The sequence below is a fragment of the Hylobates moloch genome, unplaced genomic scaffold, assembly GCF_009828535.3.
Source record: "Hylobates moloch isolate HMO894 unplaced genomic scaffold, HMol_V3 SCAFFOLD_23, whole genome shotgun sequence".
Lineage (NCBI taxonomy): Eukaryota > Metazoa > Chordata > Mammalia > Primates > Hylobatidae > Hylobates > Hylobates moloch.
Window position 1 is genome coordinate 20,736,856 of NW_026652298.1, and position 26,722 is coordinate 20,763,577.

The window sequence follows — 26,722 nt, forward strand, 5'->3', positions numbered from 1 at the left end:
TTGCTTAGAAATACATATTGCTCTGCAACTTGCATTTTGCACTTAATATATCATTCACATTCTTTCCTTGTTGATACAGAAGTTTGACTTATTCTTTTTAGTGGGTATATTGATAGACATACCGTAATATTTTTATGGAGGAATGTTTTTACCAATTTTCTATAGATAGAACAAAGTTACAATCAGCATATGTTAAATTTTAAACTTTGTTTCTAGGTCTCACGCTGTTGCGTGTGTCAATCAGTTTATCATCAGTAGGACTCAAGCTCTGATGTTGCACATTGATTCTTTTATTGAGGTAAGACTTGTTCTTGTCTCCCTCCCAACTGTTTTTTTTGAGAAGGTTAGGTGATGCTAACTGCATGTAGTTTTGCTTTAAAACAAGAATCATTTATAATTCTAAACCCAATATTTAATTAAATGATTTCTGATAGTATTAAAACTGGATATGGGATAGACTGTAACTTTTGTTAGCTGAGAAAGCACTTTTACTAATTTTTCTACTTGTATCATTTTACAAACACTGGTTTTGGTGGCGGGGGATGTTTAGTATCTTGACTACTTCAAAAAATGTTTCCTTCAATATACTGTTCAAATGGCATATGGAAACCAAGTCCCTCAGCTCATGCAGTTTTTGAAATGCGAAAAATTGGTGAGGTTAGATTAAGTTGATTTGGTAGAATCTGAAGGCACAGACTACAAGGACAGTATTTTCCATTGGTTTCCATTGTAAAATTAGAGGCATCAGGAATAATAGACTCTTAAAGGTATTTTGAACTTTCTGATAAAAGCGGAAAGAAAGCATAATTTTCTGGCCAGGAACCATAAGCACCACAATTTCTTTTCAAAATTTCTGCCACTTGATAACAATTAAAAGGATTGTTAAAGTTCCTTAAACACCTTCACTTTTATTTTCATGAAATGGAATTTTAGAAGTCCCTTAGAAGTCAGACTGCTGATACTACTGTTGGGAAGTTATAAGGAAGAGTGGGGGTGGGTTATGTTACTTTTTTTCTCGTCACTTAAATTGACCAGCTTCTTTCTGAGCATCTTTTACCAATAGACTAAGAGTAGTAGCCATAAAGGTCCTTTAGCCATTTACAAGTTAAAACCAAAATGTGTCTTAAATAGTTTTACTGACTACCACCTGCTATGGAACAGATACTGTGTTTGATACTAGGGATACTTAAATTTTATGCCTGCAAGGTGTTTTCTTTCAGTCTAGCCTAGAGGTGGTATAATGTAGTGGATAATACTAGAGGTCTGGAGTAGACTATTGGTGTTCAAATCCCAGCTTCTCAGTTTAGTGGCTTTTAACCTTAGATGCTTTATTTAACTGATGTTTTCTTTATATCATCTGTAAAATGAGTCAATAATTGACCTACCTTGTTGGATTGTTATAAACCTAGTTGATATAAGTAAGTTGGAACAATGCCTGCCACAGAGTAAGCAAGCACTTCATGTTAGCTATTAAAGTATTAATAGTAGTATTTCTGTTGCAATTATATCCTGGTGTTTTCTTTTGGTATTACTCTTTCACAGTTAAATAAAGGGGACAGTGATAGACAAACCAGCACCTTATAAGGAAATATAATCTAAAATAAATGAAATTGAATTATCTCTGAAAATAAAAATTTCATAGGACTGTACTCAGCAAGTGAGGCAGAAACATTTTCTAACATTTTAAAATATTTTGCTTTACTATCGAATATGTTAATATTTGTTTACTACTTGATAGTACTACAGGATTTAGCCAGTTCTCCACCCTACAAAAACAGTAAACCTCTAGAGGAAGTGCCTCTAACATATAGTAGGCCCTCAATAGCAATTTGCCAAGTGAATAAGTAAACTAATTTTCTTCACTTGCCATTGTTTTCATGGTATGTCTGCTAAGTCTAACATATTCATGAAAAGTTTATTGGTTACCAGTACATAGCTATAATGTATAACCTTGGCAAAACTGGGTATTCATTGACAGTAGTAACAAAACTGACAAATGCAAGATGATGGCATTGGATATCCCCACCCCCAACCCAGTTGCTGTTCTCTAGAGTAAATTAATGAAATCTTTTAATAAAATTTAATGGAGGAGGTACTGTTAATGGCAATGCCTGCTGAGAAAACAGTGCTCTTTTCTATGTAAAATACAATTAAAACAGGAACTACGTAGTTTTGAGTGTCAAATGTGGAAGCAGGACTTGGGGAAATCAACATTTTAAAAATGCTGCAATAGTACTTCACACAGTGTCCCATTTGATCGTTGAATTTCTCCTCTTTCTTGTAATGAGATTTTAGGTTCATTTTGTAGAGATTTCTGTGATTTCCCGGAAAAAGACAGTGGGACACATTGGATGTTACTTACTTTTTAAATGCTTGTTTTACTGCTTTTAATACATGTATGTATAAATAAAGTAAGACTTTATGTGTGACATGAGGAAGGCTTCATTGGTTTTCCTCTCACATCCCCACTCTGAGAGATGTCTTTTTCTTCTAGTGGAAGCTTGTTGGTATAGGGAAATGAGTGTGTGAACTGTGATTCCATGAAAGCCAGATTCAGATCTTCTGCTGGTTTTCAAGTTACTTAACTTCTATTAATTTCTTTCCTTATTTGTAAAATTGAATAATAACATCTTAGAGTTTGGAAGATTAAACAAAATAGTCTATTGTCCATTCAGACATTGCTTTTTACCTTGCAGATGGGAACAGCATAATATGTATTACTAATTTTATTGAACATCACTTTAGGGTTAAGTTAGAAAATCAGTATATATTAATATTTGCCGATTATTGAATCTGTATCACCTTTTTATAAATCTTGAATCTATTACCACCTCTCACCTTAAAAATCAGGGTTGGTAGGGAATAGTCTTTTGTCTCTGCTTCTGGGTGAGCAAACAAATGCTCCTATGTCCTAATGACATGGTTTCTTAAAAACTAAAAATTTCCTCAAAGTACAACTGATTGTACTCTATCAGAAAAGAATAGCTCTTCATCTTTTATCAAAATCATAATCTTTGTCAGTTATCATTTCACATTTAATTCTTATAATCTAATATTGTAGGCCAATTCAGTCAGTTTTTGGTACCTTCGCAGGGTTTCTTTAAATGTCACCAACTTGCAGATTACTTATAACTTGTGTGTAAGCCTTTCTAAAACTAGAAAAAATTATTTCTTGTGCAACAGAATCTCTTTGCATTAGCTGGTGATGAAGAACCAGAGGTACGGAAAAATGTGTGCCGAGCACTTGTGATGTTGCTCGAAGTTCGAATGGATCGCCTGCTTCCTCACATGCATAATATAGTTGAGGTAACATTGGCTAAAATAAAGGCTCTTTCATCATCTTTCCCCTAAGAGAAATACTAGATAGAAAATACAACATACCGGATGGGAAGGGGACTATAAAATAATTAGGATTGTCTTAAAATTATAAGTTATCTTTGTGGGGAGTTTTGTATTTCTGGGTATAGTTGTACATACTGTATAACTTTGGAAGTGTTTTAAGTAGTATGTTATCTAGAGCCTCCTTTTCACTTCCAAAGTTCCATGTGGTAGAGAGAAGGGAGGATCTTTTTTAAAGGATGCAGTCTAAGATCTGTTAAAAGGCTAGCATTCATGGTATGCAGCAACTCCTGTTTTAAAACTTTACACATGGCTGCATAAGGTAGGCCTGTTTTTTCTTTGAAAAGTCAGGCAGGACTGATTGAAAGTTTAGTGTTAACTAAAGTGAAGAAATTTTATCAGTTGCTTGGTCACAGCTGGGGAGCCTAATTTATAATGTTACAGTTCTTCCACAATACTCAGTAGCAAAGGAGTAGGACATGATGTAGCATGTAATAGGGGTTGTCCTATGACACTGTTGTATGGGCATATTTTGTTAGGTGAGATGTTTCAGTCCATAAGAGGATGTGTACAATCTATTAGTTGACAGTTCTACCCTCAGGTACATTGTGAAATCACATGAGTGAATTTGCCTTGGTGTGTTCAGAGGACATGAGAAATCTATTTTGTTGAGAATTACAAATTATATTCACACTAAGAGATGTCACTACTACTTCCCAAATTAAAAATTATCTTTATAATTTCAGTATGTATATGTCACTTTAAATATGTGAAAGTCTATATACAAGAGACAGCTTGAGTAGTTGTAGAGTCTTCATTTTAAGAAATATATAATGAGTTCTTAATTTTTTATGTTTCTAAGAAGGCTTAATATTTGATTAACATTCACATTTCAAAAAAGTCAGTATCATAAAAAAACTACACAGAAATAGATAATATATTCACTGAACACTTTTCATTGAGTAACAGTTTAAATCAGTGTTTCTTAAATTTAACTGTATTTTATAGTCACCTAGGAAACTTTTTAAAAATTCAAATGCTGGCCGGGCGCGGTGGCTCACACCTGTAATCCCAACACTTTGGGAGGCCGAGGCGGGCAGATCACAAGGTCAGGAGATCGAGATCATCCTGGCTAACACAGTGAAACCCCGTCTCTACTAAAAATACAAAAAAATTAGCCAGGCGTGGTGGCGGGCGCCTGTAGTCCCATCTACTCGGGAGGCTGAGGCAGGAGAATGGCATGAACCCGGGAGGCGGAGCTTGCAGTGAGCCGAGATTGCGCCACTGCACTCCAGTCTGGGCGACAGAGTGAGACTCTATCTCAAAAAAAAAAAATTAAAATGCCTAGGTTGAAAACCATAAGGTCAAAAGCTTGCGTGATTATAGGACTGAATTGATATTGTGTGATTTAAACTGACTAATATTAAGGATCTTGTGTTTCCAGTACATGCTACAGAGGACTCAAGATCAAGATGAAAATGTGGCTTTAGAAGCCTGTGAATTTTGGCTAACTTTAGCTGAACAGCCAATATGCAAAGATGTGCTTGTAAGGCATCTTCCTAAGTAAGTGTTCTCCCTTATAAATGCTGCCTTGTTCGTTAATTTCTTAAGTGATTCTTCATTTTCATATTTTTATAAAATTCATTCTTTTGCCATCAGGGAGTGAGATTCTAAAGAAGCCAGACTTAATTTTATTGTTGGTAAAGAGATTTTTCAAAAAGCAATTGCCTATTTTAAAAAAATTATGTGAGTATGGTTTCTTCTAAATTGTAATTGATTTTGGATAATTTACAGCACAGTATTTTTGTGGGGGTTTTTTTGGTTTTTTTTTTTTTTTTTGGTTTTGTTTTTAAAAAAACAATCCTTGTTATTTAACCACAGACTCTTGTGAAGTTTTGTTTTTTTCCAAAAAATAATTTCCCACTAGTTGTGATGAAACAAAATTTAATGTTAAGCCCATTTTTCTAAAAGTAAAGTAATATAAGCTCATGAGAGAAAACTAAATTGCAGAAAATTTTATATTTTCCGCATTTTCACCACCCTGAGTAATCACTGGTAGTAGTTTTTATGTCATCTTCTAATGTTCTTTTCTGTGAAAGTACCGTATACTAAATAGCATGTATTCAGGGTGGTTGAGAAGGAATTTGATTTAATAATATATAATACATTAACATGACATCTCGCCTATAGTTAGTGCTTAAAATTTTAAATATACTATTTAATGGTTTGTTCTTTTCAGTTATTGTATGCTGTGTGCTGTCCTCCATGTCATTAGTCTTTAAAACTTCAGTGGAGGTATGCTATTCTATCATGGTATACATAACCTTATTTACATAATTGACGATTATATATGGGTACACTATAGAGAGAAAGAGAGAGACTGTTCTCTGCCATTGAATATTTAGGTTGTTTTGGCTTTTTTTTCCCCTCATAAATAATCCTGGAGTGAATATCTTTCTTTGTCAATAAAAGGTTGTTTCTTTTTGTTATAATTACTAGGAGTGATTTTTTTCCTCAAAGTATATGAGCATTTTAATGTTTTTTCACAATATTCCAAATAGTTCTCTAGGAAATTTATAGAACTGTATACCTCACTGTGTGTCTGTTCTATCACAACTTTGCCAGCCATGAATTTTAATTTCTCAAATCTTAGCCATCTGGATAAGCAAAAAAACAAAACAAAACAAAAGTTTTTAATACATCTTAATAGCAAAGGGTTTTTTTTTTCCGGATGTTTATGGTACTTGAATGTTCCTATTTTCATATGGTCAATTGAGTTTTTTCTTTCCATCAAGAAAGCAACAATTCCAGTCAGTTTATTTGGAGGGTAAAGTTAAGCAAGGTGCATCATACTTGCTTGACCTTGCCCTCCAAATACACTGACTGGATTTTTTTCTCTTTAGGAAATCTATTAATTGTTCTTCCTTTTCTCTTTACTTTGTAATACCACTTTAATGATACGTTTGTGTTTCTGTGGGGTCATATAATTCTAAAAGTCATAGATACTAATTTTTATAAAAATGCAGAGATTTTCTTTTTTTCTTCAAGAGCAGAAATCCACTTTTATTTATTGACTTTTCGTTAGTTTAAATCCTTGAGGGGTACAGCATCACTCAGATTTTGTGTCCAGTGGTCTCAGCAGGAAGATTACTTTGAAATTTGGCATGAACCATGCCACTGTTTCCATGGGCCCAGATTACTCTGGCTTTGTTTAGTTTGCCACCAGGAGTCTCTGTGTTGTTCTTTGTTTTATGTACATAAGCACATCTCTTGCCCAAAGAGAATTCTGTTTCACCTCATGCATCAACATCTTCAATTTTAAGAAGAGCTGTGTGTTTCCTTTGGTTCTGGAGACCCTGCTTTTAGCCAGCAGAAAAGGCCTTGGGCCATAGCCTTCCAGACATACTTCCTTTTAGAAGTCCTATTCCCAGCAGGCTGCAGATATTTGCCCCCAAATTTCAGCAGCAGCTGCTTCACTATTTTATAATGAAAACCTACGCTATAACATAAACCTATGCTGTAACAAACCTATGCTAATGAAAACCTAGGTTATAACATTAGAGATGATGTTAAAAATATGGAATTATAACTAGGTACTCTAACTCTATTACTGCACTAATATAATCCAAATATTTCTAAACCAAGCAGGAAATTAAAAGATTAGCACCACCCATTTTGCTGTGCTAATTAGTGCTAACATTAAACAACTCAAACCAGTCATGACTGAGTTTGACTTATGTCTTCCCTACTACTGTGAGAGGAGGTCTCACTGTATTGCCCAAGCTGGTCTTGATCCTCTGGCCTCAAGCAGTTCACACTGCTTGGCCTCCCAAAACTTTGGGATTACAGCCATGGGCCACGGTACCCAGTGGGAGCCACTGTTGTATATAAAACGCAGCTGTTTTTATTGTTTTAGATAATATATTGACAGGATAGCAGAATATCAACATCAATCTGATGCTGAGATTAAAAAGCACAATGAAATAACTTGTTTTTCCTATTTATTAACCACACTTGCTTAGTATAATACAAGCAAAAAGTGTTTGCATAGGAATTAAAATTGTATGTGTTAACAAGATCGCTCATAATTATAAACTCATTTAGAAAGCACCATTGTAGGCTGGGCACAGTGACTCATGCCTGTAACCCCAGCACTTTGGGAGCCTGAGGCAGGCAGATCGCTTGAGCTCAGGAGTTCAAGACCAGCCTGGGCAACATGGTGAAACCCGTCTCTACCAAAAATACAAAAATTAGCTGGGTGCGGCAGCACATGCCTGTAATTCCAGCTACTTGGGTGGCTGAGGCAGGAGAGTCACTTGAACCCAGGAGGCAGAGACTGCAGTGAGCCATGAGCTGAGATGGCACCACTGCACTCCAGCCTGGGCAACAGAGTGAGACCCTTTCTCAGAAAAAAAATGCACCAGTGTAACAAGGAGGATATTAAGTTCTATTATCATTCTGGGCTATATAGTCTCTCATTTTTTTTTTAACTAGTACTATTTTTATTATTGAACATTAATGTATTTTGTGATCTGGTATAGCAGCTCTTGATTTCTCTTGTTTTTACAAGTTGTTTTGGCTATTTCCCACCTTTATTCTTGTACATTAATGTCTTATAGGGATGTTGTGTGGATTTTCCATGTAAAACAACCCAATGCTCAGCCCATATTTAAGTATTCAGTAAACGTTTATTGTCTGTGTTATTACTTTATGTGATGTTGCATTAAAAAACTCGTTTTTGACTGGATGCAGTGGCTTATGCCTGTAATCCCAGCACTTTGGGAGTCCAAGGCGGGTGTATCACCTGAGGTCTGGAGTTCAAGACCAGCTTGGCCAACGTGGTGAAACCCCATCTCTACTAAAAATATAAAAAATTAGCCAGGCATGGTGGCACATGCTTGTAGTCCCAGCTACTTGGGAGGCTGAGGCAGGAGAATAGCTTGAACCCAGGAAGCGGAGGTTGCAGTGAGCCAAGATCATGCCATTGCACTCCAGCCTGGGTGACAAGAGCAAGACTCCAATCTCAAAACAAACAAACAAACAAACAAAAACTCATTTTCAATGGCTACATGGGGGCTTCAGGAGAAATCTTCACAATTAGACCTGCTCAAAAATAAGAGTTTGCCTAGCATGATTAGACCTGGCCAGGCACATGCCAAATTGCCACATGGTCACAGTGAATTTCTGTCTTATTTTCTGACCTCATTTTTTCTTATTGCCCAGCTTTACCAGCCAGTCCTTTATTTCTTGCAAACCTTACTAGGCCCATCTGCCACCCCATTCCAAGGCCCTTGACCTCTTTGTGTTCTAATCTGATTTTTTTTTATTATTATTATTATTTTGAGATGGAGTCTCACTGTTTCCCAGGCTGGAGTGCAGTGGCGTGATCTCAGCTCACTACAAGCTCCACCACCCGGGTTCAAGTGATTCTCCTGCCTCAGCCTCCCGAGTAGCTGGGACTACAGGCGTGCGCCACCATGTCCAGCTAATTTTTGTATTTTTAGTAGAGACCGGATTTCACTATGTTGGCCGGGCTGGTCTCGAACTCCTGACCTCATGATCTGCTTGCCTCGACCTAATCTGATTCTTTTTATTCTCTATCTGACAAACATCAGAGCCACGAATAAACCATACTAACCCAAAACTTCTATCTACCCTGCTCTAGACTAATTGAACTCTGAATTCTTTTCTTTAACCGGGTTGTCAAATGCCTTTGGGGAAAGTTACACTCCCCCAGGGGGATTGTTGGCTATAGAAATCTGTGGTCTTCAACTGCAAGTGGTCTCTTCACAATCTGCTAATTCATGTTCCAGATCAGCTTTTATCTTTTATTCACCAAGAGCAACTGTTTGAAACCTTTATTACTCTTTTGATGTTCTCTTAATTCACTTTGAGCACTTAGGCTTATAAAGAAAGCAGGTGACCCTTTATCTTGCCCCAAAACTTAACAGATAGTAATTTCATATGAGCTGTTCTCTCCTAACCAATTTTCTCCTTAAGGTCTGTATAATATAAATTTTTCTTATACCCAAAGACCCTCACCGTACCAGATAAATATTCACTCTTAGCTTCTCCTTGTTGCCTCATTTTCCATAACTTTATAACTTGCTGCCGTTTTTTGTCTTCAAAAAAAAAAAAAAAAAAAACTCAAAACTTTTTTTGAGTGGGACTTACTGTCTTCACTTCTTTAATCCACATCGTGTTAACTCTTCATTATCTTAACATTCTGATGTCTGTCCTGACCATTTCCCTGAAATTGTTGACAAAGATCATCAGTGATAAACTGTTAGTGATCCAGATACACCTGGTTCTCCTGCAAAATGCCTGTATCTTACAAAATGCAGTTCTATGTATTGCAAGTCTTACCTAGTTAAATTATGCTAGATGTAATGTTTAATTACTACTAATCTTTCTATTTTAGAATTTAGAAGGACTTTGAGCATGAAAGTTTGGCTGGCCCACATTTCTTAAACCTATCCAGGGGATTTTATATTTCACTGCTTCCTTTTCTCTATTAGCATTTCTTCAGTTAAGAGAGCGGACATATATCACTGAATAACTTCAAAGACAATATTACCATTGATTATCTCATTGGTTTTATTAGTACATGTAAGGTTAAGACTTATTAATTATTCTGTTGAGATCTTTAGGTCTTTGTTTTCATGAATTTCTTTCTTTATAGGTTGATTCCTGTGTTAGTGAATGGCATGAAGTACTCAGATATAGATATTATCCTACTTAAGGTAAGGAAGCTTTTTTGATGAATAGGGAACATGATTTTTATATTGACTTAGTACATCTTTGGCTGGATTTGGCCAATAAAACATTCATTGAGAATAGATCTCCTGTAAATAGACTTCCTGTTATCCATAATTGGTTATAGAAGTTTATAGATAGAAGCATAAGTTTGAGTAATGATACATTCTTGCTTAATTTGGTACTAGATGGTGACATTGGTGGGTTATTATTAATTTCCCCTTAACTACTTGGAGTTATTTTAAAAACATTCTTATATATGCTGCTCTGAATTTGATTCAGGTAACTTAGATTATACCAGCCAGTGGAGGCCATGTAGTTGACTTAAAGGGCCATATAACCTAACAGGTGTGTTACGTCTGTCTGTTCGCCCCTCCATGATGAATATGTTCTGTACATGGGCGTGGTTCTTAATCACTCTGGAAGTATACTTCAGAATTCTGTGCATGACCCCATCTCTGGATATTCTGTTTCTCTTACTCATGTACATATTAGCCTATAATGAATGCCACCAAAAATTTCTCTTAAAAAAAAACAACAGGGTGATGTTGAAGAAGACGAAACGATTCCTGATAGTGAACAGGATATACGGCCACGTTTTCACCGATCAAGGACGGTGGCTCAGCAGCATGATGAAGATGGAATTGAAGAGGAAGATGATGATGATGATGAAATTGATGATGATGATACAATTTCTGACTGGAATCTAAGTAAGTCAGAAAGGGAAAAGCACAGTTGCCTACTTTGATGATAACTTTATTGGGGTATAATTCATCTACTGTACAATTATAGTATACATTAAAGTATACATTTCATTGGTTTTTAGTATATTCAGAGAGCTGTTCAACCATTACCACAATCAGCTGTAGACTATGTTTTCATCACCCATACCCTTTAGCAGTAACTCCCTATTGTTTACTGGCTCTGGGCAACTACTAGTCAATATTCTGTCTCTGGGCTTGCCTTTCCTAGACATTTCATGTAAATGGAGTCATACAATGCATTGTCCTTTGTGACCATCTTCTTTAAGTTAGCATAAAGTTTTCACGGTTCATGTTGTAGCATTCACTTGTATTGTGAAATAATATTTCATTGTAGTAGTATGCCATATATTCTCCATTCATTGGTTGGTGGACATTTGTGTTTCTCTTTTTGTAGCTGTTGAGTTGTGGTGCTATAAATACTCAGGTATAATTTTTGTGTGTAGACTTTTTTTTTGTTTGGTTTTTTGCTTTTTTTTTTTTTTTTGAGACAGGGTCTCTGTCACCCAGGCTAGTGTGATTATGCAGTGGCGCAGTCATGGCCCACCGCAGCCTTGACCTCCCCGGGCTCTGGTGATCCTCCTACCTCAGCTGCCCAAGTAGCTGGGACTACAGGTGCGCACCAATACACCTGGCTGATTTTTTTTTTTTTTTTTTTTTTTTGGTAGAGACGGTTTTGCCATGTTGCCCAGGCTGGTCTTGAACTGTTGGGCTCTATACCCGCCTTGCCCTCCCAAAGTGCTAAGGTTACAGGCGTGAGCCACTGTGTCTGGCCCAATTTGTATTCAGTTCTCTTGGGTAAACACTCAGGAGGAGGATTGTTGGGGTCATATGGTAACTGTATGTTTAACCTTTTGAGAAATAACCAGGGTGTTTTCCAAAGTGACTGCACCGTTCTGCTTTCCTAGCAGCATTGTCTGGAGGGTTCCAGTTTCTTCACATGCTCACTTGCTTTATTATCTCTTTATTATTATAGTCATTCTAGTGGATGTGAAGTGGTATTTTGTGGTTTTGGTTTGCATTTTCCTGGTGGACCTGCTCTTATTTTGTCATTACTATATTCTTAAACTACCATTTCTCAAAAGACTGTTTGTTTTAATACTGTAAGAACATTGCCACAAGCTTTTTTGGTTTTTCTAACGTGAGTGTTTTTTGTGTGGTAATTTGCATGAGAATTGGCTATCATAGGTAATTCTAAAATAATGTAAGTTGCTTTGTTATATTCAAAACTTATGAAATATGCTTTTTAAAATATGTTAATTTCCAACCTTAGCTGCAAATCATGTCACCGGTGGAGCTAGCATTCTGGCCCACACTTCCTAATTGGGGATGAACCTAAACACCTGTGTTCTGATTTTGCTTGCTTGCTGGATTTTAAACCTCTACTGCTCTAGTTCAGGGTTTCTCAGCCTTGGCACTATTGGCATTTTGGGCCACATAATTCTTTTTTTTTCTACATGTGAATGCCACATCATGCATGTAATTCTTTGTTGCGGAGGCTGTCCTGCACATTGTGGGATGTTAAGCGGCATCCCTGGCCTCTACCCAAAGATGTCAGCAGCACAAACACAATTGTGACAAACCATTATCTCCTGGGGGAACAAAATCAACCCCAGTTTAGAGCCACTACTCTGGTTCAAAGTGTTGGGATTTCTAATAACTGTGATTAAAGCAGTTAAGAACAGACATTATCAGTCTGAGCTGTGTTATTCATTTGGTTAGATAATGCTAATTTCTCTGTTGCCTTTTCAGTTTCTTATAACTAATATTCTATTTAGAGTGCCTAATGTGCCAGGCACTAGGCCAAGGACTTTGCATGCGTATCAAAGTCTGTTTAATCATAAGTAAGAATAAAGTCATATTTAAGATTTCCAACAACCTTGAATAGGCAAGAAAACTGCAGAAAGAGAGATTTACCCAAGATTAGCGTAGCTAGTACTGATAGCACATCTAATATTGGGACCCAAGTCTCACTTGTTAAGACAACACATGGTGTTTACTACTATTACAAATTACCTCCCAGTGTATCCCTACTTTCAGATTGGGGGAGCAGGATGGCTCAAGATCATTACACAGATAACTACAAAATAATATACATGGATGGGGGAATACTTCCTCGTCACATCCCATTCTTTGTATCCTTCCAAAAGTTTTTCTGTGCATGCTTGGAAGAACATACAGACATCTTTTTTAGAGGAGAAGCCAAATTTCTAAGAGCGAAATCAGATTATATGTACTCTGTTGCTTTCTTTCTGTATATCACATGCCTCATTCTTCCTCAGTACATAGAGATTTAGATTTCCTTTTGTTGCATGTCAGCGTACTGTTTAGTTGTATGGATCTACCATGTGGTATAACTAAGATCCTTGTTGATGGGTAAGGTGTTAATTTCTGGCCAATGTAATGGTTTTGTTTTGTTTTGTTTTTTGGTTTTTTTTTTTTTTAAAGGATTTTATTATTGTCTAGTAGTTTGTGATTAGCCATTTGCTATGCCTAGTTCACTTTGGACATTTTTGATATTTTCTTAGTCCATTTTGTGCTACTATAACAGGATACCTGAAGTTCAAAGTGGAGGGGCTGCATCTGGTGAGAACCTCCTTGCAACATCATCTGATGACAGAAGGACACACCTAAGAGCTCAATTCACGCTTATAATAAGCCAACTCTCTTGATAACTAACCCACTCCTACAATAACGACATTAACCCATTTAGGAGGGCAGAACCCTTAAGACCTAATCATCTCTTGATAGGCCCCACCTCCCATCTTTGTTGCTTTAGGGGTTAGGTTTCTAATACATGAACTTTCAGGAACACGTTCCTACCCATAACAGTTAAATGATATTTTTGTTGTTCTTTTCGGTTTTGTTGCTCTTGTCTAAATTATTATGATAATAAAATCTGGGTTGATTTATAGTCCCATAGTTAATTCTTTGTCTGTAAAGAGTATTTTCTAGCATGTGTTATGTTTCATGTGCCAGTGACTTTTCTTCCAATTTTTGTGTCTAAAGTCCAGCTAAGTAATTGTCTATTTAATTCTAGATGATATACTGCTGGAAATGTTAAGTAGAGTTAATAATGTATGTTTTTTGCATGATTGTAACAGTGATTGTAATCATGATTGTAATATGAGTGTATCATATTGAATGGTTATGTTAGAAGCACTGAATTGAGTGGCTCAGTATTTCTTTTACTGTATAGACAATTCTAGTATGACAGTTATGTACAGAATACAATGTCTTCACAATTAATTTGCCAAGTAAGTTCTTGTCATAAAAAATACTCATCTTAATAGAAAATGTTTTCGGCCGGCCGTGGTGGCTCACACCTGTAATCCCAGCACTTTGGGAGGCTGAGGAGGGTGGATCACGAGGTCAGGAGTTCGAGACCATCCTGGCCAACATGGTGAAACCCCGTCTCTCCTAAAAATACAAAAATCAGCTGGTCATGTTGTAATCCCAGCTACTCAGGAGGCTAAAGCGGGAGAATCACTTGAACCTGGGAGGCGGAGGCTGCAGTGAGCCGAGATCGCGCCACTGCGCTCCAGCCTGGGCGACAGAACAAGAATCTGTCTCAAAAAAAAAAAAATGTTTTCACGTGACAGACTACCTCCTATTCAATTGAATTCTTACTTTAAAACTCTGTATTAGAGATACGAATAAAATGTTACATATACAATAAATATTTGAATATATAAGTAATAAGAGGTTAATGTAATATTTTTGAATTAAATATTTCCTTAGGAAAATGTTCTGCTGCTGCCCTAGATGTTCTTGCAAATGTGTATCGTGATGAACTGCTGCCACATATTTTGCCCCTTTTGAAAGAATTGCTTTTTCATCATGAATGGGTTGTTAAAGAATCAGGCATTTTGGTTTTAGGAGCAATTGCTGAAGGTAAGCTTAAGTCCAGTTTGAATTATGTAAGTTGGCTTCTTACTACTATTAGGTACTAATAAGGCTAGGCTACTTTAAGGAATTAGTATCTACTATTAGGTACTAATAAGGCTAGGCTACTTTAAGGCTAGGCTATTTTGAACCAGATAACTAGTATTAAACAGCCATAGGCTGTCTTCCAACCCCAGCTAGATATTTTGCAAAATGTTTTTGTTTCATTAAAGGTAACAGAGGCCAGGCATGGTGGCTCACGCCTATAATCTCAGCACTTTGGGAGGCCTAGGTAGGTGGATTACCTGAGGTGGATTCAAGACCAGCCTGGTTAACATGGCGAAACCACGTCTCTGCTAAAAATACAAAAATTAGCTGGGCGTGGTGGCATGTGCCTGTAGTCCCAGCTACTTGGAAGGCTGAGGCAGGAGAATCGCTTGAACCTGGGAAGTGGCAGTTGCAGTGAGCTGAAGTCGTGCCATTACACTCCAGCCTGGGTGACAGAGCAAAACCCCATCTCAATAAAAAATAAAAAATTAAGGGAACAGAATGAAAGGCTCTGATGTCTGAAGCATCCCCATTGCTTTAAAAAAAAAAATCCTTGATTCTTTAGGTAAGTATAGGAAACACAATAAGGCAAGACTCTCATCATTCTCTATGAAGGGTTATTATTGATTTTGTCCTGGCAATAAACATCTATTAGAAGAAATTGAAACACTCTGTAAGATGCTTGGGAGCAGGTAGCTCTAACTTCAGGGTTTTAAAAATAATTTTGGTATAGGTTGTTATAGTATGTTTATAGCGATAGAAATATTCTGAATTTTTTCATAGATACATGTTTTATTTTCATAATCAACCAAAATAATGTTAACTAAATTTTAGCATTTTGATTTATTTTTTTTCTAGGTTGCATGCAGGGCATGATTCCATACTTGCCTGAGCTTATTCCTCACCTTATTCAGTGCCTCTCTGATAAAAAGGCTCTTGTGCGTTCCATAACCTGCTGGACTCTTAGCCGCTATGCACACTGGGTAGTCAGCCAGCCACCAGACACGTACCTGAAGCCATTAATGACAGAATTGCTAAAGCGCATCCTGGATAGCAACAAGAGAGTACAAGAAGCTGCCTGCAGGTGGGACAGATTCATAACACAGTGTTCTTCGTGGGAGTGAAAAACTAATTTTCAACCTTCTGATGGAGTGTTGGTGTTAAACCTTTAATGAAGTGTTTCGTAACTGAAAATTTTCCAGTTATATCAGAAAGCTTAGTTTTCTTTTTTCTTCTTGGTGAAGTTTTTTGCAGGATCTGTAGCTTTTGGGTTTGCATATTAGCATATTTTATACGTTTTGTTTGGCCGGGAGAATTTTGTTATGTAGATTTTACCTGATGATTTTGTAGATCTAAATGTGACAACATCGATCTTAGCTGTTTCTTCTTTGGCTCATTTTTCCTACTCAGTGGTTATTATAACAGAATTATCTTACACCATAATTCCCTCAGACATCTGAAGTAGTGATGGCAGGACTCCTACTATTGAAGGAATAACAAAGTTTGAGCAGATTGACATCCTTAGACTAGGTCAACCACTGTAACTCAGAAAGTCCCAGTTACAGGTCTTTGAGTGCTTAATAGTTCTGCTCTAGTAGCCATTCTATTGGTTGGTTTGGAGGCTGTCTCTTTATATCAAGCCAGCAGTTGCTTTTATTACTACAGATATTCCAGTTTCCTGCAACATACGTTTATATTTTAAAAGGGCCTTCTGCTTATGTTTATAGTTCTTACTTTTTCGAGTAGGTTTGCTTTTACCATTGACCTTGATAGTAGGAAAAAATAACTGTTTAACAAAAAAAGTAAAATTTTATTTTATTTTCTTTAGATGGAGTCTTGCTGTGTCGCCCAGGCTGGAGTGCAGTGGTGCGATCTTGGCTTACTGTAACCTCCGCCTCGGGTTCAAGCAATTCTCCTGCCTCTGCCTCCTGAGTAGCTGGGACTACAGGTGTGCGACACCATGCCCAGCTAATTTTTGTATTTTTAGTAGAGATGGGGTTTTGCCATGTTGGCCAGGCTGGTCTCGAACTCCTGACCTAAAGTGATCCACCCATCTTGGCCTCCCAAAGTGCTGGGATTGCAGGCGTGAGCCACCGCGCCTGGCAGGGAAAGTAAATTTGAGTTTGACCTTAATCCATCTGAGGCAGTCATATCTGGAAGATATTAAGGGAGGGAGGATATAGATTATGTTTGAGATCCTGTAATTTATTCATTCAGTACCTGGGTTTTTTTTAGCTATTGTTAAGCATATACTAAATGCTGAGTTTACATAAAGTCCCTGCCATCTTGAGACTTACAGGTTAGTAGGAAATACAAAGCAACAACATAATTATCATTTATGGCAAGTGCTATAGAAGAAATCGGTAAATAATTCACAGTGCTGATGACCAGGGCTTTCATTAACAGATGGCTTAGACCATTTTAGGAAATTCCTGATTGGGTAAAACAGAACATAAACATTTTAGAAATTAAGAGTTAGATATATCTTACAGTCAATAAGTATTCTTTTTTTTTTTTTAAACAGTGCCTTTGCTACCCTAGAAGAGGAGGCTTGTACAGAACTTGTTCCTTACCTTGCTTATATACTTGATACCCTGGTCTTTGCATTTAGTAAATACCAGCATAAGAACCTGCTCATTCTTTACGATGCCATAGGAACATTAGCAGATTCAGTAGGACATCATTTAAACAAACCAGTAAGTATCTGTTAAGAACTATTACGGAAAATAATGTGTATCATAGTTACAATCAATAGATTAGCATATATTTGGAAATTAAGATGTTTTGGGAGATGTGAATAGTTAGCGTTAGCTACTTTAAGAGTATAGATCTTACAAAGGCAGCAAGTATATCCCCTTTCATATGGTATTCTTAAGGTAAGTCTATACTTGGTGTGGAAACTACAGCAGCATTTCACATGAATGCTCAGATACTTTTTAGAATGACTAAAGCAAAGGGGTAAAAAAGTTTTTATGATCTGGATATCTACTTTTACTTAATTCCTAATGTTTTTGAATCTACCATTTCATAAACACTATAGCTTTAAAGTACCATATCTAGACATCTTTGTTTTCTCAGCAAGTATGAGGAGTATACTGTATAAAACAATTAGAAATTGGGGTAGTAGGTTTAAAAATGCTAAATAATAATGCAAAAGTGCCTTGTTTCCAGTAGTGTTAGTAGAAGAGGAGGATGGATTTGCCTAATGAGGATTTAAGTGATAGTAGAATTTTAATATAGCTCCACATACCCTGCTGAATGAGTAGACTTCTATATGATTGCTATATCCAAAGTCTTAAGAAATTGTTTTATTTTTAGGTTACACTTAAGATTTGGTACAGGGCAGTTTATAGGTTTGCTTTGCTGTTGGTTGGTTGGTTTGGTTTTTGTGGGGGTTTGTTTTCTGAATGTCTTTAGAATCTGTGCCCCTGTTTACATGACCACTATGTTTAGTCGTTTTATGGATCATTCTTTAGTTTGACACTTAAATGATTTTAAGTCTGTTTTTCTACAAATGCATCTATATAAGTTTACCTGTTGATTTAAAAATGTACTATATAGTAACAACCATATTACACGTTACAGTTCCATAACTGAAAAGAATTTTGTGTGTGTGTGTGTGTGTGTGTGTGTGTGTGTGTGTGTGTGTGTGTGAGACAAGGTCTCACTCTGTCACCTAGGCTAGAGTGCAGTGGTGTGATCACAGCTCATTGCAACCTCCACCTCCTGGGCTCAAGTGATCCTCCCATTTCAGCCTCCCCTGTAGCTGAGACCACAGGCGTGTACCACCATTCCTGGCCAACTTTTCGTAGAGATAGAGTTTTGCCATGTTGCCCAGGCTGGCCCAAACTCCTGGGTTCAAGTGATCTGCCTGCCTCAGCCTCCCAAAGTGCTGGAATTACAGGTGTGAGCCACCATGCCCAGCCCCAGAACTAAAAATATTCTGTAACTTAAAGAGAAAAACTTAGATCTTCCTTGATTGTGATTTTTTTAAGTAATAGATTTTGATTAGCTGTGTGTTTATTGATAGACTTTTTTTTTCAACAAGGATAAAAGATCAGTAGATCGCTAGTTCTAGATCTAAAACTAGAACATGGGCATGTAAGTATAAAGGTAGGCAAAAGAAAGGAAAACTTTAAAAGGGACTGCAGAGTGAAGAATGACTCTTAAAATGCCTTTTGTAATGATTTTACACAATTCCTCAAAATGAATTTTAATTTTCAAAGACTCAAAATGGTCTTGTTGACATGTGATAGTGGAACTTTATATGTTTTTCATCATTGTAAATAGGAATATATTCAGATGCTAATGCCTCCACTGATCCAGAAATGGAACATGTTAAAGGATGAAGATAAAGATCTCTTCCCTTTACTTGAGGTATGCAGGGCTAGTAATATTTAATCTGTTGCCAAGAACACATGTTCAAATCCAAAATGGGTATATATGATAAGATAAGTATTAATAAATTTATATTCTGAAGTAGACAAAGGAAATTATACATGTTGTTCTCTAACCTGCTTTACTTAATTGATAATAAATTAGAGTTTTAAGTTCTCTTATGTTATCTACTCTCTATATAGAGTAGATAACATACTAGGAGGATATATATACCAGGGTATATATGTATCTTTTCACTCATACATAGATGTGGAGTAGTGGGATTTGGTGCAAGGAGGTACTTATTTTCGAATTTGAAAATGTTTCCATGTGTACTTACTACTATTCTTTTTTTTTTTTTTTACACCCCTTCCATTGCAAACTTTTATATGATGTTCTAGTAACCGAACACACTGTGAAATGTAGTCACTTAAACTTAGTTGAATTGACATCAATAGAACCAGTTCAGGCCTTTTCATTCTTGCTCCCTGTTACTTCAAGGTTCACCATCTTCTACCGTGGATTGTCCTTAGCCAAAGAAGTTAAATTTTCTATGACCAAGAGCAATGACTAATTCTGGGCCCAACAAAACAAGAAGAATCATTATGGTTCATTTTTTGTATGCAGTCGTCCCTCAGTATCTGCAAGGATTGTTTCCAGGACTCCCCTTGGATACAAAAATCCAGCGATGCTCAAGTCCCTTATATAAAATGGTGTGGTATTTGCATATGGCCTATGCACCTCCTCCCAGTATACTTTAAATCATTTTAATTGTTTAAATACTTTTGATTCAAGATTGGTTGAATCCATAGATACAGAGGGCCAACTGTATATATATTACTTTCCGGCGGGATCTCAGAATGTGCCCAGTAAAGTCCATTCACAACATTGACCATGATGGGAGCATGAAATGAGTCTCTTCAATTTGAGGGGAAAATATGAACACAAAATACTCAATCTGTCCTTAAAAGATAATGTTTCTTGTAGAAACGCTTCCTGTGAGTAAACCTGACCTGATTGGCTGGCAAACTAACAGCAATGAATGGCCTCCAAAAGAGAGGTTTGGCGGAGAGGGGTGGGGACAAACAAACCTGCTACTGTAGAAACTAGTAGAGCAAGCTCATAAATGAACAGGATCCTGTTGAGCGCAGTTTCAAGCATTCATCATAATCTTCAGTATACCTAGAAAATTTAGCATGTGTACTCTATTCTTCCTAGTGCCTATCTTCAGTTGCCACAGCACTGCAGTCTGGCTTCCTTCCATACTGTGAACCTGTGTATCAGCGTTGTGTAAACCTAGTACAGAAGACTCTTGCACAAGCCATGGTAATATTTTTAAAATGTCTTCCCCTTGACATGGTGGACATTTTTCTAAAGATAGGCATAATGTATACAAACTTTTTAAGTAGTTAATTAAAAACAAACTTACAAAAAACATTGTGTCTAATTTCAGCTAAACAATGCCCAACCAGATCAATATGAAGCTCCAGATAAAGATTTTATGATAGTGGCTCTTGATTTACTGAGTGGCCTGGCTGAAGGACTTGGAGGCAACATTGAACAGCTGGTAGCCCGAAGTAACATCCTAACACTAATGTATCAGTGCATGCAGGTGAGACTTGAAAGGTGAAAATGAATTGAAGCCTGTTTCTCTGTGTCACATTGGGGTTAATTTCTTCTTATTTCTTGTAGGATAAAATGCCAGAAGTTCGACAGAGTTCTTTTGCCCTGTTAGGTGACCTCACAAAAGCTTGCTTTCAGCATGTTAAGCCTTGTATAGGTATGAATATTTTCTACTGCTATGAATATGGTTTTTTAAAGTTATTTTTACACCAGCTTTGTTTTTTTATTATTAAACTGAAATTGCATGGAATCCCAACATTTATAAATGTATACTTTATTGGTTAAAGTAAACTTGCTGTGATTGAAACAGGCAAGATGGCAGGAACCCCTAATATTTCCTTGAGCTTGCCATCATCTCAGCTTTTTAGGTACTCCTGTGACTGGAGGAAAGCTTAGTAATAATACTTCAGAGTAAAGGACATGCCCACCAGGGAAGCCTTGGTACCATGGACTAGTTAATAGATCCTTTTTTGAGCAGCCACCTTTTTGGTAGAGGTACACAGAAATAATAATACCAGATTTTCTTCTCTAGCAAACCAGCATACTTTTTCAGATATTGCAGAAAACTTCCAACAAATGTCACTTTAACTGAGACTGTGTCCGGGGGCTCACACCTGTAATCCTAGCACTTTGGGAGGCCAGGAGTGTGAGGTTGGAGACTAGCATAGCATTTGTCTTGGCCTTTTGTGACAATGATAAGGAATTCCTTGAATGTTGTACCCTGAATTGTTGTCAAACCTATGGGTTATAAATGAGTTATGGGATTATTTTCCCCCCTTTTCTGTATCTCAGCATGTTGGGTAACAATTATTTTAATACGGCCAGGCACAGTGGCTCACACCTTTAATGCCAGCACTTTGGAAGGCCAAGGCGGGCAGGTCACGAAGTCAGGAGATCAAGACCATCCTGGCTAACACGGTGAAACCCTGCTTCTACTAAAAATACAAAAACTTAGCCAGGCGTGGTGGCATGTGCCTGTAGTTCCAGCTACTTGGGAAACTGAGGCAGGAGAATCACTTGAACCCGGGAGGCAGAGTCTGCAGTGAGCTGATATTGTACCACTACACTCCAGCCTGGGCAACAGAGCGAGACTCTGTCTCAAAAAAAAAAAAAGAAAAAAAATTGTTTTAATACTTCATTTAAACCTTAATTTAAAATACTAATTGAATGTTTTATCATCTGATGTAATTGTGCTTTTGGATAATAACCATTTCTCAAAAAACTAACATAATTAACATTAATTATGATATATTAAGAACCATCAAGTTTAAACCTAACAGTGTAATGAATTCTTATGGGAAGCTTATCATTCTCATATTTACCATCTAATTTAGTTTTTTAGTTGAAACTTAAAGGATTAATTTTTTTATTATAAAGTGTTTAAGACGTATAAAAGTAGAAAAAATGTAACAAACCCCCTATCACCCAGCTTCAACTGTCCAGTCATGTTTCCTATATACTGTTGTCAATGGTGAGACACATAGATCTCAGATATTTTGGAGCAAATCTCAAACACAGCATTTGAAGTCTTAATATTTTAGTACATACTATACTATCTCTTCTTACAATTGTTTTTTGTTAAAGAAACCATGTTTTTTATTCTAAAGAGTTTCCTTTACTGTGGATTTTACTGATTGCGTCTTTCTGTTGTCTTTAACATGTTCCTCTGTCCGTTGTATTTACTGTAAATTGTTTTGATACAGAGACTGAGGTTTAATGAGATTTACGTTGTTTTGTTTTTAAGACTTTATAGATGGTATTGTGTACTTAGTGTACATAGTGTCTAGTTGTCCCTCCTTTTTTTTTTTTTTAATGTTACCAATCTTGATGATTGTCTCAATTAGTGATTCTCAACTAGGGGCAATTTTGCCATTCGGGGAACATTTGCCAATGTCTGGAGACATTTTGTTTAACGCTGGAGAGGTGCTATTGATGTCTAGTGGGTAGAAGCAAAGGATGTTGCTAAACATCCTATAATACAGGAGACAGCTCCCCTTCCCCCCAACAAAAAAATGATCTGGCCCAAACTGTCAATATTGCTGAGATCAAGAAACCCTGGCTTACGTCTCCTGATTTATTAGGAGTTTAAAAAATTATGATATTCTAATTCTTCATTTAATAATGAAGATACTTATATAGAGAGACATTTCCCATATCAATAAATTACTATCCTGAGGTAAAATCTTATAGCAGAGGCAAGATAAATACTTGATTCTTTTTATTTACCAATTTTCAAAATAATGAATTGATTCCTAGCATCCTCCAAAGGTATCTTTGATGTTTCAAAGTTTAGTTTTTGATTTTTTTTAGTGCTAGTGTGACTTCATGATGTTCAAGCTGTTGTACTGCTTGCAGTGAGAACTTAAGTTGGCTCCCGAGTCCTTTCATTATGACAAAATAGTCCACTTATTTTGCACATTTCCTGCCTTTGCCTGTAATGTGACATTTTCTGAGAGTCCTCATTTTTTTTTAGTGGCGGATGATATTCAGAGACCACAATCAGAGCACAAGAGTGAAAGTTGCTTTAAAAGCCAAAATCATTGATTTTTTTTTTAGTCTAATTACAAGAGATTACTCTGACCAACTCTTTTTAGTGGTATGTAAGATATACCCAAACTTATATTTCCTGTTCCACATTATTTGAAAGTTCATTGGCCAGATACTGCTTTCTTCAAGTTTCTTAAGGTAAACATTACCAAGCCCTTTAAAAAATATTTTTTAAATACAGTTGCCTAGTTTATTTCCACCAATTTTAAAATTGATGTTGCAATAGTTTTTTTAATGGTGAAACTTGTTATTTCTTGCTTAGATTTCTGTTTCCACCTAGTAGAATTCCTTTAAAGTACAATATACTGCTATTGAAAACTTTACTACATAGTTTAAATTTTTTTTCTAGCTGATTTCATGCCAATATTGGGAACCAACCTAAATCCAGAATTCATTTCAGTCTGCAACAATGCCACATGGGCAATTGGAGAAATCTCCATTCAAATGGGTAAGATGTTTTTCCCTATTTAAAAGCATAAGGCTTGGCACGGTGGCTCACGCCTGTAATCCCAGCACTTTGGGAGGATGAGGCGGGCAGATCACCTGAGGTCAGGAGTTTGAGACCAGCCTGGTTGACATGGTGAAACCCCGTCTCTACTAAAAATACAAAAATTAGCTGGCATGGTAGTGGGTGCGTATAATCCCAACTATTTGGGAGGCTGAGTCAGGAGAATCGTTTGAACCTGGGAGGCAGAGGTTTCAGTGAACTGAGATTGCACCACTGCACTCCATCCTGGCAACGGAGCGAAACTTCGTCTCAAAATAAATAAATAAAATATAAATTTTTAGGTGCCTTGATATTTTTGTAATTGCTTTAATTTTAATTATTTGTATTTCTATACTTATATGACATGTCAGTTAATACAGGAAGCAAAATATTTCACATTGGTATTTTAACGTTCAATTTTTTCTTTTTTGTTTTTTCTTTTTGGGATGAACTCTAGGTATAGAGATGCAGCCTTATATTCCTATGGTGTTGCACCAGCTTGTAGAAATCATTAACAGACCCAACACACCAAAGACGTTGTTAGAGAATACAGGTACCATATGACTGAACTGTTTCAGTGAAGAGAAAATTTGTTGCCTTTTAATTTTAATATGCGTAGAGAAACCAAAGCAAAACTGGCTTTTAAAATTTAGCGTATCTTGTATTTAATTGCTATTTTGGATTTTCAGTAATGAAATAGACTGTTTCAGCTACATTCTATAACCAGTTTTCAGTGGTTATATATTCAGTGGTATAACCAGAAAAACACTTTTTTCCCCTATTCCAGTGTTTTAATACTTCCTAAAATGGATCCCAGCAAAGATAACTGTTGAACCACCTGAATTTTGCTTTTGAATTAATTCGGAGAGTAACTAGGAGCTGGGAAGTAATTTTTTTTTTTTAATCTGTCCAAATGTGGTCAAAAAGATTCAGTGGCAAATTGGTTAACAGTGGCATTTGTAGTTTGTATTTCATCATATAATTTTATTCGAATTAGGACTTTAGGCAGTATGTTATGGGATTTTTATTTAATTTATTTATTTTTTTTTTTATTTTTTTTTTTTAGGAAGCTTGTTTCTCTTTTGCATTTATAGAGAGCATGTTTATATTAAAGAGTACCTTCCATACTATAGAACACATTTGTGGGTGGATTCGGTCCTTTTCTTTCTACCCTCCCTGATTGCTGCTAACAATCCAGAAAGACAGAAATTTTGTTTTCATTCAGGCACATTCCTTTCTTTACATGCTAAGATGATTCCCATAATTTATTTATAATTCAATGAGTATTCTACCAAAATACTAGACAAAGATTAAAATAAGGTTTTCCAAATAAGAAAGTTACTTTTCAAAGGCATTTTTATTTGGTATTTTTAAATTATAGAAAGTTCATTTTATTCTAATGCTATTAAAATTGATAATGTTTATTGGTATGGAAGGAAATCTTTTAATTATGAAGCAGTTATCTGGCTGTTTGGCTGTATGGGTACTGTTTATTTCACAAAGTGAATTAGATTTTCTTGCTGAAAAGTACAAAAATCTATGTATAGGATGGATTATGAAATCTTGTTAGGATTTTATCTTTTCAGAATGCAGTACCTATACATGACATTCAGATTTGAAACACTTGCCATTATAAAATTATTGTTGAACCTAAAGAAACTTCTATTTATTTTTAAATGTGAATGCTTAACTGCAAATAAATGTTGAGTGTAATGTATATGAAAGTTTCTTGTGGGATATCAGCTGGTGAATTTGTTACATATTTTAACAAATTGGCTTTATTTATAAGATTATATTTTAAATGTGATTATATCCTACATAAATAAACAAGTCATAATGCCCTAAAGTTGATGGATTAAATTGATATTATTGAGAAACACACTTGGGATTCATTAGATTACCTCTTATCACAAGTGGCTGTATAAAGTATTGTTTTCTTTATTTCTTACCCAAAAAAGTGGGTTTTTTAGTTATTAAAATCATTGTCAATGGCTAATATCTAGATTTTAGCAGCTTTTAATTACCATTATCTCAATATTTCATAAAGCCAATTCCTTAGTCTGCCGTTAATTTGCTTTTTCCGATTAGTATATCCTGCACTGAACTTTTTCAATGGACCATCATCTGCTTTATCGCATGTTTCATTGGATTGTTCATACTTGCCTGTTTAATGAGAATGTTGCATAGTTTTTGTGTCTTTTGAACATAGGTTTTCTTTCTCTTGCTTCATATGAATCTGCTGGATTTTAGTATTATCTGTGTAGTTTGCTTCAAGTAATCCTTAAACATTTTTCTTTACCCCCCACCCTTTTTTTATGAAAGGTTAACCTGTAAGTTTTTGAGAGAACACCATTAAAGCACTTCATGGTTTGTTTTCTGTTTGTATTTTTTCCTGTTGTGTATGAATGTATTTACATGTACGTACCTTTGAATTGCAGAATGCAGTTCCGAGTTGCACTTGTTTTAGCTCTTTGTAAGTTTAAAGACTTCCTCAATTTTTATGGTGAATATATGTTTGCCCACTTCAAAATTGTAAAAAAAAAATAGTGTGTAATTAGTATAATGTATTATCTATTTTGTGCTATACCTTTAATAGCAGAAACAATATTTTTTCCTATGGTCCACATATCATATGTCATTGCAGTGGACTGTAAATTTCCTTTATTAGAATTTTATTTCAAACATGGCTTAAAGTTAGTGGACTGTTATCTGAGTTATCAGAGGTTTGACAACATGAGATTTGACATTGTAGCCTAGCAATATTCTAATCCATTCATTCAGTGAGTACCATGAGACTTAAAATCTGACCGTTGATTTTGATGTAAGGTAACAAATTTCCACTGGTTGGTTTGGCAAATGTTAATCAAAGAAAAAATTTTAAAAACTAACAAAAATTTGG

General features: G+C 36.0%; 1 protein-coding gene and 1 pseudogene across 6 annotated transcripts in view; one reads left to right on the forward strand and one right to left on the reverse strand.

Moving 5' to 3' along the window:
- Positions 1-26,722, forward strand: part of TNPO1 (transportin 1) — a 101,767-nt gene that overhangs the window by 60,202 nt on the left and 14,843 nt on the right. For all 6 annotated transcript variants that reach the window (XR_009211857.1, XM_058434195.1, XM_058434196.1 and 3 more), the window contains exons 7-20: positions 217-298; positions 3,184-3,306; positions 4,784-4,902; positions 10,022-10,082; positions 10,637-10,805; positions 14,598-14,750; positions 15,648-15,873; positions 17,314-17,485; positions 19,080-19,166; positions 20,385-20,492; positions 20,620-20,778; positions 20,859-20,946; positions 23,686-23,784; positions 24,281-24,376. Coding sequence is in view for 5 of the 6 variants with exons in the window: in XM_058434195.1 (XP_058290178.1) it covers positions 217-298; positions 3,184-3,306; positions 4,784-4,902; positions 10,022-10,082; positions 10,637-10,805; positions 14,598-14,750; positions 15,648-15,873; positions 17,314-17,485; positions 19,080-19,166; positions 20,385-20,492; positions 20,620-20,778; positions 20,859-20,946; positions 23,686-23,784; positions 24,281-24,376 (1,742 nt within the window). In the remaining variant the exon portion in view is untranslated. The remainder of the gene's footprint in view (positions 1-216; positions 299-3,183; positions 3,307-4,783; positions 4,903-10,021; positions 10,083-10,636; positions 10,806-14,597; positions 14,751-15,647; positions 15,874-17,313; positions 17,486-19,079; positions 19,167-20,384; positions 20,493-20,619; positions 20,779-20,858; positions 20,947-23,685; positions 23,785-24,280; positions 24,377-26,722) is intronic.
- LOC116462614 (large ribosomal subunit protein eL33-like) lies at positions 6,426-6,861 on the reverse strand (annotated as a pseudogene).